This window comes from Grammomys surdaster, unplaced genomic scaffold (assembly GCF_004785775.1).
Source record: "Grammomys surdaster isolate TR1022 unplaced genomic scaffold, NIH_TR_1.0 63, whole genome shotgun sequence".
Lineage (NCBI taxonomy): Eukaryota > Metazoa > Chordata > Mammalia > Rodentia > Muridae > Grammomys > Grammomys surdaster.
The window spans coordinates 28,495,716-28,516,635 of NW_021604565.1; the positions used below are offsets into that span (position 1 = coordinate 28,495,716).

Genomic DNA, 20,920 nt, shown 5'->3' on the forward strand with positions numbered 1-20,920 from the left:
ACACACACACACACACACACACACACACACACACACACACACACACAGAGGCTCCTTATTGTTCTACATCATCTTCTTTTGCAAAATCATGGGTAGTGAGTTGTAGGCTATAGTCATTCTATGCAGTCTTGACTTGTCCCTCGATCAAATGATGCTGCCTAACACATAATGTGCCACGATATGACATGTGTTCAAAGCCAAAGCGACCTTTGATTGATATTAATTCACTGGCTTTACAGTAAAATCATTAGCATAACACAACAGTGCTATAGTTTAAATGTGCTTGGTCAGATCATAGAGAAGCAAATGGGGAAAACTCCATGAACACCCCAGCCCCCAAAACAGTGTCTCATGGGCTGCCATAGCTGTTATGTTAGGTCAGATGTTATAATCTCATGCATGCTTGTTCTTTGCCTGATCCCGAGTTGCTAGGGTCTGACCCATGAAGGAACACTACCTTTCTAACAGCTTGCTACTCACTCCACTGCCATTTTTCAATTGGCATGCAAGTACAAAAAGGAAAAATTCAGCTCCACGGAGACTAATTCCACAATGTAGCTGTCAGGCTTGAGAGATAACAGAAAGTCTGAAAGAGTGGGTGTGCAAAATGTACTCCTTGCTCATCCTTGGCTTTGGGGAGAAGAATGAGGGATCCCGTCGTCAACTGTGTCTACGTGCTACCGACAACGACAGAGCTGGTGCTGCGATTTGAATATGAAATGGTCACCATAGGGTTGTGTGTATTAATATTTGGATCCGCCTGGTAATGCTGTTTCTGAAGGCTGTTGAACCTTTAAGAAGGAAAGCATTGCTGGAAGAAGGAAGTAGGGAAAGACCTTGAGATTTGTCAGGCAGGTCCTACCTCCTGTCCACGTTCTAGTTCCTAACTACAGACAAAAGAACATGACCAGTGGGCTGGAGAGATGGCTCAGTGGTTAAGAGCACTGACTGCACTTCCAGAGGTTCTGAGTTCAAATCCCAGCAACCACATGGTGGCTCACAACCATCTGTAATGAGATCTGATGCCCTCTTCTGGTATGTCTGAAGACAGCTACAGTGTACTCATATATAATAAATAAATAAATCTTTAAAAAAAAGAACATGACCAGTGTTCCTATACTCCTTTACCCTTATACGTTCCCTGCCATAATCCACCTTAACCTGTGAGCCTGAATTGAATAAGCCTTCTTTTTCCTAAGCTGCTCTTGTAAGGCATCTGTTCATAGCAATGAGAGAAGTTACTAATGGAGATTCGTCAAAGACTTGCAATCTTGTTCTCGGGGTCTAGACTATGCCCAACAAGGAAGAAGTACCAAAGATCTGGAGTCTACAGGTAGATAAGTTAAGCAAAAGAGCCTCAAGTCTACGCTGACAAGAGTTAACTTCCATTTTCTTCCTTAGCAGGGCCATAACTGATAGAATGACTTATTGTGTCTTCAGTGCTAGGCCAAGTGGGCCCCGCTGACAAGTGATCCTTGAGTTCATCTCAGGAACATGTGCGCTTTGTTGCCTTGTGTATGAGGATGGCATTTCCTTTACCTCTTCTGCTTTCTTGTTGGTTGAATTTAGGGTAATGTGAGCTCTGAATTAAGATGGAAAAGCGAGTGTTATCTCTCTTGCAATTTGCCTGAGAGGTCAGGTTGTTACAATCCAATCTTGGGATGATATAGAGAGATCTGACAGCTGCTATAAATTTGAATGAAGTATATGGTTTTAGTGTGTGTTTTTTTTTAAATGTGTTGCTAAAGAATTGTGTGGTTTAGATCCAAGAGGAAGAAAGCTTTTCTAGGCTCCAAGATGAAAACAGCTCAACGTAATTCTATTGTGATGAATGTAACACATCCAGCTGTTATTGCAGGAGAATGGAGGGAGTTCTGTTAACTTAATAGACAAGAAACTGGATCCACACAATAACCTGCTGCAAAAGAAATATAATTAATGAGATATGATCTTTTGCCTGGCAAATTAGCAATGTTGTCTGTGTGTTATGTTTTAATTATAATCCTGAAGGCTCACAAGAATGCAGCAGACAAGGGTCTCTCCGAGACAGCCTGTCAGAGTCTAAGTGGATGCAACCATTTACCACACTGGTCCTCCTATTGTAGGCAATGAGATACTTCATTTAAGGCAGTCTTCTTTCTTATATGGACGGCCTTATTTTGAAATGTCAAGAGAATGAACTAATCACTCACAATAAGTTCTTTGCAGCAAATTAGGGAAGACAAAAGAGAAAAAAGAAATCAGCTTCAAATAATCCCCTGCTTAAACAAGAGTACAGCTAGGGGATGAGAAGATGACTCAGTGGTTAAGGGAGCTTGCAGAGGAACCAGGTTCAGTTCCCAGAACCCACAAAACAGCTCATAATCATTTGAACTCCAGTTCCAGGAGATCCAATACCCATTACTGACCTCTGAGGGTACTGGGTGCATGCGATCCACATATATGCATATGGGTAAAACATTCCTACACACAAAAAGTAAAATACGTAAGACTTTAAAGGGAGACACAGCTAGTATTTTATATCATGTCTTAAGAATGATTTTCCCTAAATGTGTATATCTGTATTATGTGACCAAAATAAAAGATGGGTTCCCACTGTTTGAATACATTCTAACCTGTTTGTAAAGAAATAGTATGAACATTTTCTTATACCAATAAAAGTATGTCCTTACTACATTTGGTGTCTGTATATTAGTCCTCACTGTAGATGCATCACGACTGGCAAACCTGTTTCTAACTACCTGACTGACAATGTGCAATGTTATAACTAACACAAACACTATAGCCTATACTACTTGGAACTTTGTTCATTAGATCATTGTCTTCTTAAGAAATACCGAGTGAAAATTATATTTTCTTCTAAGGGTATTAGCCTCTGCAGAAAAGCTTAAGTGGGGTAGTCATTCTCCATTCTAATCTTAAGAGTCTCTCTTCTGCACTCTTGGTGACACTACTGTCATGATTTCATGTGACATCTACTGACACCAAAGGTAGAAAGTAGTATTTTATTTCATTTTAACTTCCTCCAGTTAGGGAAAACGTCCCTTTCACAGCGACTGATGCATATATGACTCGACTATATACCCTTAGGAACAATTACAATTAAATTAGCAATTAAGCCACTCTACACTTTTGTATCTCTTCTCTTTATTATATACATCCAAACAATACCACAAAGAATTCTATAGATATGTCTTTAGATTATGAGGGTATCACATCTTGATAAACTCATGATAGACTGAAAATAAAGTAAGTTGAAAATGTATTTACTATACCTTATTCATCCAGCATAGTAACCTAGCAACACAGCACACTAAGAGTACAAGTGTGGCTGGCTGGAAGACAGGGCTCTTAGCCACTGCCCAGTTTCATAACACAATATTATATCATACACATTGATAGCCTAGGAAAAGGTACAAAAATAAGTACTCAAAATATAGATTTACTGAATGCATGCTATTTTTTGCACCATCATAATATACTTTTTAAAAACTCATTAAGTCAAACCTCTATATGTACAGATTATCTGTACACATCTGCCATCATATACATATGTATGTATAATTTATATATACATACATTACTGAAATATAGGAGTTTTTCCATTTAATAACATCAAAACATCTTCATTTCATACTCTAATTCAGAATGATTGTAGAAAGATGTACTTCATCAGGTTTTGGGAAAAGATGTATCCCAATGGTTCTAATCTGAAAATACAAGTTCTTTTGTGTGTTTTTGACAAGTCTTCACTATATTCCAGCATAATTGGGAACTTGGGTATTGTTCTAATTTATTTATCAGAGTTTACATGTCAAAAATATTAACTGTTTTTAGCTCCATATTAAACTGTGAACTTCGGCTCTTAGTTTTGCATTTCTTTATGGTGTCTCCTGCTAGACAGAGTTTTAATGATTTTCATCGTCATACTTAGTGTGTTTTATGCCTGAGAACATGTGCAAAACACCTTCTTTAACTTAAGATTATATGGTTGTACCCACCTATATGTGCCTGGGTGAGTGCAGAGTGCTCATCTGTGTGGAGGTCAGGAGTTGACAGTCTCCAATTGGACCTGGATCTTGCAGTTTGGCCTAGACTGGCTAGGCATCAAGCTTCTGGGATACACCTGCCACTGTCTCCACTAGCATTGTGGTCACAACCCACGTCACCACAACTAGCTTTTACATGGATACCAGGAGTCCAACCAAGTCCTCATGTTAATGTAGCCAACACTTTTATACTATATATTCACTATTGTATTAACTTATTCAGAATCAAAATCACATAACTCATATCTTCTCTCATTTGAGAACTTGGATCAGAGCTCCCATGATTATGATCGCTTTATAATGTGTGCTTATTAAACTATGGAATTAAAATGATCTTTACTGCTTTTCAACAATCCTAGGCTATGGTAGGGCATTTTTTCTTCAAACTAAAGCTCAGAGTAATTTGTCTGTCTTCTTTTAAGACTTTGATGTGTAGATCGAGGAAAATTGCTATCTTGACAGTAGATTCCCCCATTATTCAAGTTTCACTTTATGTCCCTCAATTTCATGTGCCATTTTCATCAGACAAAAATAAAACAATATGTTTTTTCAAGTTTAAGAAAAAAATTAGTAATTTAACAGAATACATTATGACCTTAGTAATTCCTGGAGTCTTTGGTTCTGTAATTTGACTTCATAAATACCATCCTAAAAGAATAGGGAGAAACAAAGCTTAAAATGCAAGCAGAAAACTGACTAAGGCACTGCATGCATTCCCAGTCATCTACGAGGATAGAAGTAATCACAGTCGGTATTCACAGTGACCTGCACCAGATGGGCAGATAAGCAGAGGCTTACCACATGATCATATTAGGGTGAAGACAGATTAAAACATGGTCTGGGTGCATAGGTGAACAGCAGCAGAGCAGGATAAAAAGCCTAGGGGTACACCCGAAGATGTATCATATAGCCCAAGAGAACACTGTGGAAAGCGTAACTAAAGCCATGGGAAAACTAGAAAATAACTCACAAGAAAGAAAAAATGAGGGGATAAAAGGTTACCTTTTTAATATGGATCATGATTAAAAGCTAACTGACTAAGGAGTTAGACAGTTTGATATAAAAAAAAAACCATGACTGCACTAAGAATATATGTGCATGTATGAATGTATATAGGTACATAATACATTATGAGGCCAAAGTCTCTGTCTAAATGCAGCCAACAGAGAAGCCACAGACACTGAGATGGGTATAACACAAACAGAGCAAAATGAGCATGGCAAGCTGAGGGAGAATCTTTAGGGCAAAAGACAAAGGGCTAATACTTCAAATATCCTAAATTTCTAAAATATGCAAGTGTCAATAATATTGTAGCAGTTTCTTTTGTTTATCTGTGGGCTTCCTGAGCAAGAAACAGAGGAAATCCAGTTAGTTCTGCTAACATTCTAAGAAGTAGAAGGCTAGAAAATGATTTATTGTTTTTAAAGAAAAAAGAAATCTCCTATCTGACTGAGAAACAAAAGCAAAAAGGAAAAATAAGAATAAAAATAAAATTAAAAAGAGCAAAAAGGAACTGAAAATAATTAAAATAGACCGTCTGTTTACCTAGCTTCAGTATGTACATCAGATATACACATGGAAAAATCCTGCTGATTGGTTGCCTAGGGCTGAGACCTAGAGAAGAGCTAGGCTGGTGTGGAAAAATTCCCACTGTGTTTTGACCAGCACTGACACTGACGCTTCCCTCAGCAAGAACACAATGTGATCATGTGAATGGAACAGGTGACTTCAGTTTCCACAGTATTTCTTGGGTATCTTTGGTTTATTCAAGATTATATTAGCTTTCAGGGTGACCATTAACTTCCAAAGGAAATACTCCCCAAATGTGTAGTAAATCGCCATGCCCCATTCTCTAAGCTCCTGGGTCACCTCAGGAGACAGTCTGATCATTCCCCTGCTCATAGGCTGGAAACTCATGAGTGTGCAGTTTTCTCTGTTCTTTCTTAGCTCTTCTTGCTGCTCTGCATAGCCTGAGGCCATTGCTATCTGCTCTACTTCCTGTGGTTTTAATCATTTTCATGATTTTTTATTTTTCTCTTCCTTAAACAAGGCAATTTATGAGAATGAGACACGGCTCAGTGTATGTAAGTTCTTTCTAAATACAAACACACACACGTTCAAGCACGCACATTCACACACAGACTAAAGCAACTTGAAAATATTTATCCCCTCAACTGTCAGAGTTTCCGCTTTTAGAAAGATTAACATTTTTGACACCAGTTGGATAAAACCATGACAATAGTTTTCTTCTTGCCATAACCTTACAACATGGGAGCTGGCTGGTTTGGTCATATATGACTTCAGAAGCAATTTTGCTCTCTCTTAAAATGCCAGGTCCAATGGTAGTCACTAAACTGTTCATATTTTAAGAATGGTAGAGGATATTTCCCTTACTTGATCATTATCTTTTTTTCTAAATGCACTCCAGAAATATGTCTTCAAAGGATACCACTGTTTAAGCCACAGGAAGATAGTCAATACCCACATTACCTCTGAAATTATGTCAGACCAATCACTTTGTGTAGAGCACAACTTCTCTCCATGTACTTCTGCTATGAGAATTTGTCAGGAATGAGGGCATTTGCTAGGGAATGGTAAAACAGATGTGGAGTTGGTTGGGGGCCAGTCACTAATCTATTCAAGGACTGAAAATTTGGTTTTGTCCTATTTTACTAACTGCACAACCCAACATCAAAAGAGTGGTTGCGATAAAAGGACTATTATTCAGAGATCATGAGAGGAATGGTCTCACTTACCTCTAGTGTAGTTAATACAATCTTCTCAACTGAAGAAAAATAAGCCTCCCACAAGAACTGTGTCTGCTGTCTAAGTGCTAGGATTTTATCCTGATGAATAGACCTGATTGTAGAAGGAATCTGTAACATAAGGGGAAACACATAGTAATTATAACTGTAAAACAGAGATGTGCTTGATCAAAACAACCCAGTAGGTTGCACTTTGGTTCTTCCTAGCATTCATTTTCTGGAAAACGGGTCTACTAAAAAGTCATCACCCAGGCTGAAATGATGACTAAGCCATTAAATGCTAGGCTTACCACCAAAGTCACCAACCACTAGGTAAAAATGTCCCCAGGAAACAGCAGAACAAACAACAGGTCTAGGAAAGCAACCTCAATGGCATTCAAATGCATAGAAGCTGTGCATTGGCTTAGCTCAGTCCTAAGATTCCATGGTAGCATGTCAGTTACACAGGGTACTCCTACAGTCATAAGTCCCCCCATCCCCTCCTCCTTCTCTTCCTCCTCTTCCTCCTCCTCCTCTTCTTCAAGTCCATGAAATCTTTGGCCTTGACATAGACACTATAGGTCTTGGAGAAAGTTAAAAAAAAAAAAAAAACACCAACAAAACCCTTTTCTAAGAAGTGTCACCCCAGGAACACATTATCTATGTGTGTATTTAAAGACAGTTCATGAGCATAACCACTCAACCCAAACAGACTTAGTCATGTCTACATGTACATCCTTCTTCTACCCTCATTTGAACCTTCTGTACACCTGAGCTCTCCTCTTGACTCCAGTCCTTACCCTAATTTCTATGGATCCTCCAAGCATTTCATCATAGGCTTGTTCTATAGCAAGTTAGATAATTCGAAGGAAGACCTTTCTTCCTGTTCATATTGCTTTATGTTTTGTGGCTAAGAGAACAGCTTTTATCCTAGCCAGTCATGAAATAAGAGCCTAACTGAGCATGGCCAGCTGAAGTTCTCATCAGGATACTGTTAATTTTAATAGCAGCATAGCTTGACAGTAAGGTCAAGGTGTTAAAGGAGTCAATGTGGGATTCTAGTCCTACTATTTACTAGATATACTTCCTTGGATGAGTTGGTTGCTCTCATGGATTATTCATTCATAACATGATATGGTTGGGTGCTTACTACAGTATCTACAATATAGGAATCTTAATTACGATGGTTCATTATTACTGCTATTACCATTACCATTGTTGACACAGGGAGATGCAATTCCAAGCTTGGACCAATTGATTTTATGTAAAGTTGAGCCAGTTGTTTACAGTCTGCCTATAAATTTGCCCTAGCCTAAGTTCTAAGATGCCCTCCTTGGATTTCTAGTGAAGTTTCCCAGGCTTCCTCCCTGACTGTACATATAGTTCAAGGGCTGTCCTGTTTATGTAATCTATACTAGATTCCTTGTGATTGTCCACTGCCCTGCTTTGCTCACTTTTCTGCATGCTTTCCTCTCTAATGCATGATGAATCAGACAGACATGGGAGCCTGGCCTACAGAAGAAATGCTCTGCCAACCACATTAATAGGAAAGTTACTCAAAATCTGGGACTACACTAGAGTTGAGTTCCCATTAGAGGGGGAAGGAGAATGAGAGCACTTTGCTAAGATTCAAGCCAGCACCTATAAGAAGCAATGAAAATGTCTCACAATAAGAACATAAGGAAAGCTGACTTGCTCTCTCAATATCTCAATGGAGATACTAAATCTATGCTTTGAAGAGATCATAATACTGCAAAAAAAAAAAAATATGGAGGCTGCAGGTGACGTTCAAACACTGGAAGGATCGAGGTCAAGTGGAAATAAAATATTCTTAGATGAGCTAAACCATTCATGACACAGGTCCTTGATAAGTCGAGAAAATTTATTTTTATTTTCTCAATAAGAAAATGACCTACATTGTCAAAGATAAATTAGAAAAAAAACCCTCATGCTCAATTTTCATAAGCATGCCCTCTTAAATGTCAATGGTATTCTCTAAGTCATACAGGTTGGCAGGGCTGTTTTTTGAATGACCATGAGAACTAATCCATTAGGAAAATGTCAAAAGCTATCATGGATATATGGTCTCCAGAAAGCCAAGTCCATAGTGATTCTAAAGGGAAGAGAGAGAGAGAAAGAGGTTCGTAGACTCAGCCACTGATACTACCCCCTCTCTTCGATAACTGCATTCTGTTCTACCACTTCTAGAACTGTGTTCTACCAGCTTGTGTGTAGGACTGAAGTGTCTTGACAATGCTCTGCAAAGTGCGCTGGAGGACAATTTCAATTGGTTGGCGGGATGGAGTTCCAAGTTCTGATGGCATTTGGCTATTGGTTATTAATCTGCCTGTCCTCAGAGACAGGTATGGGAAAGTGATGAATTAATTACAACTTGGACAGGATGATTTGGAAGTTCAAGAGCTCATTGAAGTCCTAATAAAAGGTTATGTGTGGTCACAAAAACTAATCGGATCTACCAAAATAGATAGAGAAGAGCCACAGCATGCGTCTCAGTGACAGGCTGACAAGAACATATGCAAATCAAAACACCAGAGCTGTTCTGAAACAGGAAATGAAAAGTTGTAACATAACAAAAAACATTTCCCAGAGCACACATTTGGGCGCTGTGCCAGCTCTTTAAAACCATTGTTAACAACCGTACAGTCACTGTTCAATATGGAAGCAGCTGTATAAAACCAGATTGCAGATGAGGAGGGAACACACAAACAAGTGTGGGCACAGGGGTGTGAAGAATACAATCTTTAGAGCCAAGTCAAAAAGCAGCTTCAAAGGGACTTTGGTGGCAGTGGGCAACCACACTTAAGTATCACGAAATGTTCCCTACCCTAAACAAGCTCTAACTTACATCCAGCAAATTCAAGGGTGCCTTGGTACATAAATAGAGAACATGATGACTGAGTTTTCATACCCAAAACTTCCTTTAATGAGCATGTATTATTAAAACATAAATGAATGACAAAGGCAGTGTGGACAAGCACCACATACCTCACTCTGAGTGTGGACACAGACATCTACTATGTCTATATGGAAAGCTCGTCCTCAGTATGTCTCAGAGGCTGTCCCTATTGGATTATACCAGGGAATCATTGCTATTAACATTAACTTTTTGAAGAACCCCAATCCTCTTTCTCAGTGAACACCTACGGAATTATGTCTTGTTTAGAATAGAACATGCTAGGGATGGAGAGATGGCTCAGCAGTTAAGAGCATTGGATGCTTTACCAGAGGAGCCAGGGGTTCAATTCCCGCACCCATATGGCAGCTCACAACTATCTGTAACTCTTCTTCCTAGGGATCTTACACCTTTATCAGACATATGAAGTCAAAACACTGTGTACATAAAATAAAAATAAAGAATTTTTAAAAAGGGAACAGAATGGGCTAACACCGCTGAGCAGGTTCACCATTTCCAGAGTATGCATTCCTCCAGGTGTGTGCTCAGGTCCCAGAGACACCAAGATCACAGAGCTGAGAACCGAATGAAAGGGAAGCTGTTGTGGACTAGTCTTGATGGGTCCACAGTGTTCCCCATCACAGGGTTCTCTGGGAGTTTCAGGAGATGACTACATTCCTTCACCAGTCCCTTAATGGACCAGCCAGGAGCACAGGAGGAAAATCAGAAGTGCAGCTCAAAATGCCATTTTCGGGATATCAGTTATTTTTGTTTTAAAAACAAGAACATTAAAGATAATCTTTCTACAAAAACTTGTGGAGGTTTAAAGATAAAGTGTTGAATGCCTTGAAAGGAAACATTAACTGTGCTATGCGAGCGTGTGGCAGTTTACAGAGAATCTCAAACATGACTGGGGGTTGGGGGTAAGGGGGTGGGGGTGGGGCTTTGGAAATCCTCGGTGAACTCTTCTCGTTCATTCAATTCTCTGTGCAGGCTGAGTTCCCTTTCCTTGCACGACCAAAACTTTCATTAGGGGCCTTTCTTTGAAATATTTATCCAAGTGACAGCCCTCCTGTGGATACTCGGGTACTGCAGTAGTGGTAACACTGGGCATAGCAACAAGCCTAGAGCTTCTGTCCTGGAGTCAGCCAGAGTGAACGCAGGAATTGAGCCAAGGGAACGGAGGGAGTGTCGTGACTGAAAACATTGGAGCTGAAGCTGGAGGGGATCCACCACTCCTCACTCAACAAAGCTCATATACTTGATCAGCAATGGCTGCTTCCCAGAATATATTCTGTGGATTTGGACAGGTTTTTTTTTTTTTTTGCGTTGGAAAGTGAACAATATCATATTGAACGACTTCATATTCACCATGACACAGGAGATTTTCTCCTGATAAAATTTCTTTTATGGAGCTGACCTTTTGGATTCATCTTCCTTGAAAGTTTGGATGGGGGCAGCAATAATCTGCTGTCCTGCCGAAGGCCACCTTCCTTACCTGTAATAGCAATCTCTCATCGCCTATGACGGCAGCTTGGTTCCAATTAATCACTTCAGAGAATGGCAACTCCCATCCATTGCTGAGCATTACGGGGACACAGGCAGCCTGAGCAAAGGAAGGATTTCATGAGTGTGAGGATGCTGACAGCAGGAACCATTCCAATCAGGAGAAGGGTTAGTACAAACTCAGTTACTATCGATGCTTATGTTACACGGGTCCCACACTGCTCAGGCTAGAAAGCAAGGAAGTGATTTAGAATTACCAGATCACATGGGATGGTGAACACCCCTATCAGACTTGAAGATTTTCAAGTCTCACCTTAGAATACTAATACCCCATTACTATTCTAGTACATAGGTTTGGCTGACCTTACTTCCATGGGGATGAATGGCCTTGCTGCAGAAGTTTTATTGCTTTCACCAAAAAAACAAAACAAAAAACCCACTCTGAGCATAAAAACCTTGAGTGTGAACCATTTTGTCAATGGAAGTACCACAGATACATGTTATCATAGTTCACCCCAATGTCATGAGCCAGTGGGGAGCAGGAAGGATGGGGCCCAACCTTCCTGGGTAGAGCTTTGTGGACTTCACTATTGTAGCATCATCTTTCCTTTTCCTATAAGCATTTAACTCAAAACCTTGTTCCCTCCAGTATGCAGTGCCAACTACAGTCATACTGGCTTCTAGTCTGCACCGGGACCTACCAGTCAGTACATATCAATAAGCTAAAGACAAAATATAGTTGCCAAGGAAGTCTTTATTCAAACAAGAATTTGTAAATTGCCCTCTGTAATATCCATGAAGCTTCCAAAATGCTAGGGAGCAGTATTGGCATGCTTCTCAGAGCATACAAAGTACTCTTAAATGCTCTGCCAGAGAAGCTCTTCAGTCTGAGGAAAGGGCAGGACTTTCAGTTTGAATGATAGGATCAAGAAGCTGTGAAACATTCCTCAAATACACAGATTCAGACAAAATGTAAATTATTGAAGGAAGGAAGGAAGGAAGGAAGGAAGGAAGGAAGGAAGGAAGGAAGGAAGGAAGGAAGGAAGGAAGGGAGGGAGGTATAAGGCATATTTCTCTTGCCATTCAAGAAGGATTCCTCTGAGTTGCAGAGCTATGGCACATCACAGCAAGTCAGTAGCATCTTTAAGAGTTTAGATGAATCAATAGAGAATGTAACCCAAAATTTCATTTTGGGGAAAATAACAGTAATACCCCATTTTTGGTGCTCCTGGCATTGGCTTACAGGAAAAGCGGAGAGTCTGTCCCCTCTTCAACTCAGGAGCAATGTTAGCAATGAGATCTGCCCACCTGCACTCTGTCTGCAAACATGTCTCCCTGGTGGTAAGACCACTTACTGTTCTCATGTCCAAAGTCAGGGCGTCAATCTTCCTCCCATTTCTAGCTCTTTAAAACCATTTCAGATTGTCCTGGGAAGTGTTTTGGTTCCTTAGCAAAAGCTGTGCTTTTCTAACTACTCCAGGAGAGTGTGAGACGCTTGAAACCAGTTTGGCTTCAATCTTCAACCTTATGCTGGAAAGTAGTCTCTTACCTGCAAAGCCTCCAGGAATCTGAAGGACCCAAGCCTGCGACCACGAGGAACCAGACAGAAAGTGGCATTGTGCAGCATTTCCCGATAATCATATCTAGAACAACAAGAGGGCTGATCAGTAAGTGGAAATCCAGGAGGAAAAACGGATGGAGGAGGATCAGGGCAGAGCATCAATTCACCCTGATAATTTACCCCAAGAAACTAAGCCTTGGGGAAGGGCTACTGTCAGTTTTCCATTTAGGGGGGCAAAGAGCTTGTTGAGTGAGGAGAACCAGCAGGAACAATTTTGTGCTATATGAAGCAATAAGGATATCTTTTACAAACAGTTTACAAAAGGACAGATCTAATGGTTCTCATAACAATGTGTCTTCCCTAGCTACTATTTCCTAAATCAGATGGGGGGAGGGGGAGCTCAAGGTCTCATTACGTACTCCTTGCCGACCTAGAACTTGGTATGTAGAACAGGTTAGCCTCAAACTTACAGAGATCCGCCCACTTCTGTTTCCTGTGATCTGGTGTTAAAGGCATGCATGCACCACCCAGATTTTTTTGGGGAGGGAGGAGGGTTGGTGAAACAGTTTGGTGCCATAGACTAAGAAGCATCCCTGATACATCTGCTTCTCCCTTAATGCCACGCCACTCAGCAACACTAAATGTTCTTGTTCTCTGTTCCCCACACCATGCTATTAAAAGATACTTCGGAAACCTCCACCTTAAGCGCAAGCCAACATTTGTTTTCTCTTCGAACTGAAGTTTCTACATTTAACCAAGAACATTTAGTGACTCCAGAAAAATAGTGCTACGTACAAGTATGACTGCTGTGACTTTTGGCGGAAAGACTCGGAGCAAGGGGGCAGGGGGAATGGGGCATGGGAGGCCAAGGATGGGGTGCAGAAAAAAGCCTTTGTGCAGAATGAGAAAGAGGTGGAACCACCATCACCACCACCACCACCACAACAACAACAACAAAAATACCAGGGGCAACTGGAAACGGGGATAGAACATGGTGATTATTCTTTTTATTCAAATGCCATTTAAGGGTATTACACTGGTTTTGGGGGAGGGGGACACTCCAGACAAATTATAACATGACTGTCGCCTGTCTCTTATTGTCATTGAAACTTAGGACCAACAAGATGCATTTAATTATTTGAGGCTCCCACTGTAAAAGTTATTAACAGCAAATACATTCCTAGGCATGCACTTTCAACTTCATCAAGAGTCTAAGAGAACTCAAGAAGCCAGAGATGCCTTGTGTCCTACAAAGGCTCTGAGTCCCACAGCCAAGATGAAATCGCTCTCATTTTTCAAGCACTTCCAATGTTGCACAGACAGGTGTGACTCTGACAGCAGCATATGTCACCAGCATTTTCTAACTCTAATAGTCTAATTTAACCATAGCCTGGAGGCACTGGATTCTTCCCTCAACTTTTTTTTTGGAATATTGATATATACATTCATATTTTTAAAGTCCACATCTATTTTTATATTCTCATATAAACTAGGCATATGGGAGTAAGCCAATTTTCAATTATAAACCCGTCATTAAGAAGAGACATCATGCAAAGGACCATTTGCTTAAACAAGCATGTACAACTAATTTGCACAAGAAAAGGTCACTGTGAATAGATTAAGATTATCTCCATTGAGAGCAAAATAAAAAGCCCTTGCTGCATTAATTAGGCTGCAAAATAGACTTCAAAGTGGAAAGGGTTTTTAAGAAGGATCAAATTCAGCTAAATAAAAATATTAAATTACAACGGTAATGACTTTTCTCTTTTCACCAAACACAGAAAAATAATTGACAAGTATGTTCAAGTTCAAATGTTGATAATGTCTGAATTTTACCTAATAGGTAGAGGAGAGGGGGAGAATATACCGACATAAATTTATGTGTGAAACTTAAACTGATTTTTTTTTTAATATAAAAAGGTCGAATATACTTCACACTCCTGCAAGGTTTAAGAGATACTCAGAATAGAAACCCCGGAGGGACCAGCAGAGTCCTACATCCTCGTCATTAAGCTGCTAAAAATGTAAAATCTTATTAGTGTCTTGGATTGTAACAAGTTTCAAAGTTTCCACTTGCAGAATTTACTTTCTAGAGTGTGTGGGGGGGAGAAGGGCAGAAACCTCCCGGGAGAAAGTCAAGTGACAGTTACACTGGGGGTGTTGACTTTTAAGTGGCTGTACAGAAGCATAGTTGCTGATGTAGCAACTGAAGCCACATGATTGAAGCTTGAAGTCATTCATATAAATGAGATAAGGGAAGCACCTTGAACCTGCTAATTCCTGCTCTGAGACCATGAGCTTAACACAGGTGCTTTTGGGGGCATCAGTTTCCTTATCTGAAATAAGGAGGCAGTCAGAGTACCTGTCTCCTGTCAGCTTCTACATTCCGTTATTCTTTGAGTTGTGCGTTTTAGGAATAAAAGAAAAATGTCTTTTGAGATCATTTCACTAATATTTCCACAATCTTTCTAAGTGTATGCATGTTTAAATTCATAATTGTTCATATGTACACAGTGTATGTCTGACAAGTACATTCACACAGATAAAGACAGCTGTACAGAATGCATATACATAGCTGACAACAATATTCTGGGGTGTATATACACTCATATATGTGAATGTGTGGGCCTTAGTTGGTAGAACTGTTTTGGGAAGAATTAGGAGGTGTGGTCTTGTTGCAGGATGTATGTCACAGGGGATAGGCTTTAAGTGTCAAAAGTCTCACAACAGGCCCAGTTTCTTTCCACCCTCCCCTGATTGCTCCTTGTGGACCAAACACAAGCTCTCAGCTACTGTACAATCCCTTGTCTGCCTGCTGCTATGTTCAACACCATGTTGGTCATGGGCTCAACATATAAAGCTGTAGGCATGGGGGCTGGAGAGATAGCTCATCGGTTAAGAACACTGACTGCTCTTCCAGAGGTCCTGAGTTCAATTCCCAGCAACCACATGGTGGCTCACAACCACCTATAATGGAATCCACTGCCCTATTCTGGTATGCCTGAAAACAGCAATACTTTAGTCATATACATAAAATAAATAAGTAAATCTAACAAACAAACAAACAAACAAAAAACATGTAAGCAAGTCCCTATGGTGTCTCTTCCTAGAAAAGTAACTGAGACAAATATTTTTCATTCTAACTTTTAAGCATGCTCAGCCCATGAAAAATTTTCTCTTTTGGATTCTATGGTCAAGACGTTCATGGAATACTGAGATGTTTTAACAGAAAGGGTAATGATGGCCTTTAATTGGACCAGTTACTGGATTCACTTGGGGCATTTCCTGCTTTGGTATCCTTTAACTCGGTCTCCTGTGATGCTTTCTTGCTCAACTGAACCTGTGCATGTATACATGTGTCCTTTTAAGAAACACTTCTGATGATATTGTCACATTCAGACCGTCATTATCCAGAGCTAGCTGCTTTATCTACCCAAGAATGAACTGAATTGATAAGATTTAAAATCTCAAGCTGGACAGTGGTGGCACATGCCTTTAATCCCAGCATTCAGGAAGAGGCAGGCAGATCAGCATGAGTTCAGGCCCCATGAGCCTGGTCTATAGAGCTAGTTCCAGTACAATCAAAGCTAAACAGAAAAACCCTTTTTTGAAAGAAGAAGAAAAAGAAGGAGGAGGAAGAGGAGGAGGAGGAGGAGGAGGAGGAGGAGGAGGAGGAGGAGAAGGAGAAGGAGAAGGAGAAGGAGAAGGAGAAGGAGAAGAAGAAGAAGAAGAAGAAGAAGAAGAAGAAGAAGAAGAAGAAGAAGAAGAAGAAGAAGCAGCAGCAGCAGCCGTCAAATCTCTTAAAGGTATCCACATCAACAGAGAAAACTAGAACTATCACTCCAGTGTGACATATCTAGACCTTCTGGAATTCACTCCCCAAACCAACATTTTGCTAGTGAAAATTAAAAAAAAAAAAAAAAGAAGAACAAAAACCAGTTTGATTCAAACTTTCTTAAAGTACTGCAAAATGCATAAGAGAAGGGGGAGGGGTCTGAGAAAATCTCCCCAGCCTTTGATGACTGGCATCTACCTCATGGCTTGTTCCATTATACCTATCTCTAGCTCTGTCTATGAGAACTTAACTCTGGAAGCTCCTGCCTGGAAGGGGAAAACACAATCCACTGAAGCAGAAATACTTTCAAATCACACATTTACTAAGAAACTTTTGTCTAAAACAGCAGTTCTCTACTTTCCTAATTCTGTGACCCTTTAATATAGTTCCTTGTGTTGTGGTGACCCCAAACAGAAAGTTAATTCATTGCTACTTCGTAATTTTGCTACTGTTATAAATTATCACGCAAATATCTTATATTCGACCCATAAAGGATTTGCAGCCCACAGATTGAGAACCACTGGTCTAGACTATGTCAAGAACACTTCTGACTCAACAATAAAAGAATCCAATGTAAACATGGACTAACTATTTGAACTGATATTTTCCCCAAAGAAAATGAATATAGGACCAAGAAGAACACAGGAAGATATGGAATATCATTAGTTACTGGAGAAATGGAAATCAAATCAAAACACAATGGGGTACCACTTGCTCTCTGCCAGGTCAGTGTATTATGTAAGAGGACATATGAGATCGAGCACAGAGAGAGACATGGAAAACAAGAGCTCTTCTCCTTGGGGGCTGGAATGAGAGGGAAATGGTAAGGCTGCGCTGGAGACAATCTGGCAGTTCCTTCTCAAACTAAAAATGGACTGTTCCTATGACCTAGCACTGTGCTTAGGCATTTGTCCCAGAGAAATGAAGACATCTTTATATGGGAAAACTATCCACAAACGTATACAGCAGTTTTAACTGTAATAGCCCCAAAGTAGAGAACGCTGGATACTCTTCAGAGTATGAATGAGGCAAGATTGTGGTATATACATAGCCTAGATCACTTCTCGGAAGATGAATAAAATAAAGCGAAGTAAAAGAAAATGGATCAAACTACTCGAATACACAAGGACCTCAAGGATGTTAATGATGACTCCAAAGCCACCCTCTAATACACACTGCACTGCTCCATTCCATAACACTTGTGACAGCATAAAACTATAGGGCTGGAGAACTGAGTAGGGGTCACCATTGGTTAGTGGTAGGGGAGACGTACAGGCAGACTTTATAGGTCAAGTGGGAAGACAATCTTCTAAAGTAGACCAGTTCACCTTATTAAGTTAGGAGATGTAAAACATGTTATGATCACACATAACTTAAAAGACACACACACTAAGTAGTGAGACAGGAGAGGCGCCAACTGCTCTCAGAGAATTTGCAGCTTCAGCTGGTAAACCAGTTGCCTCCCCTTGGCAGATGGGCATTACAGTCCGTACTCGAGAGGTAATGATGCAGGAGGTGGAAGAGCCTTCCTAAGTGGCTCCAGAGAAAAATGTGCAATAAAAAGGACATGACCCTGAATTAACCTGGAAGCCAGTACCACACGATAGCTACCATAGATTTCTTCCTATCGTTGTACTGGATAATGTACAGAATATACCCCATTTCAGATGAGGTACGGGATAACGCTATTTGAAGTCTTTCCTCATCACGTCAGATGCATTGTTTCTATTAGTGAGTCAGTGTGACTGGGCAAAGGGGACAGAGTGGTTCCTACCATTCCACCAAATGTTGAACCAGCCATGTGTATCACCTGTCGTACTGGGGTACTGCAGGATCACCCACCCAGGCCTGCCGAGTCAAGAACTCTGGGGAAAGAGCCTTGAATTCTGTCTGAGTCTATTGTGCTGCCCACTGCATTTTGAGCAGCATGGACCTGGTAGTTAAACACTTAGTAAACAAGAGCTCAGTGGTCACGCAGCTCTAATGCTTACCGTCCACAAACCAGGGGATCTTAGGAAATGTTAATTTGTCTGGGGTCAGTTTCCTGGTTCATCCAAAGAGTTTGATCCTTCTACCAACCTGGCCAAGGGATACAGTTGATACATCTTAACTAAAGCACAGCACCTTGTCAGCAAGTCTGCAAAAGATAGCTGTAATCACCTCAGCTGAAGGGAGTCGGCAGACTATCAGAAACACAGGCAGTTGTAAATGAGGAAATCTGGGTTGAAGAATTCAGAGTCTGGATCTCCTGTGTGACCCCCATGCAAATCTCTTAGCTTCTGTAAGCCTCAAAGCTGTGAAGCTCAAATGAAATTATGTACATGCAGTATAATCAGGAAAGCAGTATGCAATTGCAAGTTATTATGGCAAATTATATCAGAAGGAATGGAATAAACATTTTTTTTAAAAAAAAAAACTACCAACAATGAAAATAAAAACAAAAACAGATCTGCAAAGACAGCCAAGAGACAAATGTGGAGCAGACCCGTTTAAAGAAAACTGAAAGCAGAAGCTGACACTGCCACTCAGCAGCAGCGTGTAGTTTAAAAGCTTCTTCCTCATCAAAAACTGTCTAAGGAAGGAAGGCACTGGTGAGGCTTGCTGTCTTCCCGGGGTTCCCACAGATCCTCTCTCCCAAGCACATCTGCCAAATGCTGCTGCTTTTTTTTTTTTTTTTTTTTTTTGCTAGCCACAGTGGACAGGCAAGAAGCCAGCAATGAGCCTCTAATCTCCAGACTTACACAATTCCAGTCTGCCCGAGGTGAGAGTTTGTCTCGAGTATTTACTCATGAATTGGGTGAACATCTATAGCTGCTCTGTTTCAGCCAGCCTCCTCCCTTATAAATAATTATTCCTCTCTGTTTATACTCAGATTTGAGTCACGTGAAAAAGAAAAATCGGAAGGAAAATACTTGGGAAGGCTGAAGTTCCAGAGTGCCTTCCACATGTTAGGTACCACTTAAGAACATCGTGGTCCAGTGAAAACACTGACGTTGTCAGATGTTTATATGGAGGTGGGGACCGGGTTATGCAGGGAAGATAAGGCATGGATGCCTACAGATGGCATTGGTGAGGAAGATGAGAACAGGGATGTGTATTTCGAAGATTTCCAGAACTCTTTGCTAAGTACTGGTGAGGGGGCAAGAAATACAGACACAGGAACAAGATGGGCATTTCTAGGTTAATGGCAGCCCATCCGAAACAAAGGGTTCAAGGTGAGGGAAAACACTCAATTTGGAGTGGGACAGGAATGGTTAAAGAGGCTGCCAGCTCAGGGCAGAGGATGGGGCAGAGAGAGGAGGGGTAAGCTTGCTACCTTCTGGAGCTCAGACATTATTCCATGAGGGCGAGTCTGAGTCACTGAAGAACTCAAGTGAAAGAATGACAGGATCCCAGAAGGATCTCACGGACCATATAGCTCAGCTTCATGGGCAGAGCTGAAAACGATGAAAAAGTAAGAAGTCACTGCTAGGGATGAAGCCTCCATGCCCCAACTCTAGGGCATTGATTCTGACATCATTTTCTTTTCCTTACACGATGCTGCTTCTGGTCAGCCCACATAACACCGCATGTCTGAAGACATGTAATTCTAATGAAGAAAATTAGTAAGCAGTTCAGCTCATCTCTGGCCTCTTCAATGAGCAGCTGCCACTTATAGGATCCTCCCTCTCTCCTCAAAACTTCACTCCAGGTAGGGGGTGCGGGGGGGGGGGGGTCATCCTCTGTTGTTTTCTAAGCTGTTGCCTCTGCCATTTCCTAAGTCCAGGTAAAATGTTTAAATTTTCAATTACAATTGAGGAAAGAAATCTTAAAGGTCAGGACATGGGACCATATGAAATTGATCCATGGCACTGAGTGAACTGAGAAACATGAAGTGGGAGTTGGGAAATGGATCCAGCTGGCCATTGTACTGTCTGAGTTCTCTTAAAAACATGGCACGGAGAATATGGGTTCCAGGGTTTATTGAGCATCCATTGGACTTGTGGAATCTGGGTCTGGCTGGCACACACTCACAAGTCTTGTGCACATAACTGAGCTGCTATAGACACATGTTAATCAGTTATTCAAATACACGGAACTGCACTCTGAATGTGACCAACCAGAGTGGCGACAGCCTTAGGGAAAGCCAGCAACACCCCTGCAGTAGCAGTTAAAGGTGGTGCAACTCCTTGCCTTGAAGATTCAACAGGCAACCAACCAGTCAAGGCAAGGATTAGGTATCACTTCCTTTGATCTCCAGGAGATCTCTTTGCGAGGTTGCCAATTCAAGGCTGCCCACTGAGGACAGGATGTCTATACAAAACCATGGCC

The 20,920-nt window shown here is 40.9% G+C and overlaps 1 protein-coding gene across 1 annotated transcript in view; it reads right to left on the reverse strand.

Annotated features, from left to right (window-relative positions):
* Positions 1-20,920, reverse strand: part of Ext1 (exostosin glycosyltransferase 1) — a 275,239-nt gene that overhangs the window by 26,389 nt on the left and 227,930 nt on the right. The window contains exons 2-4 of the mRNA XM_028765946.1: positions 12,763-12,856; positions 11,206-11,313; positions 6,806-6,925 (exon numbers count right to left, since the gene is read on the reverse strand). Of these exons, the coding sequence (XP_028621779.1) occupies positions 6,806-6,925; positions 11,206-11,313; positions 12,763-12,856 (322 nt within the window). The remainder of the gene's footprint in view (positions 1-6,805; positions 6,926-11,205; positions 11,314-12,762; positions 12,857-20,920) is intronic.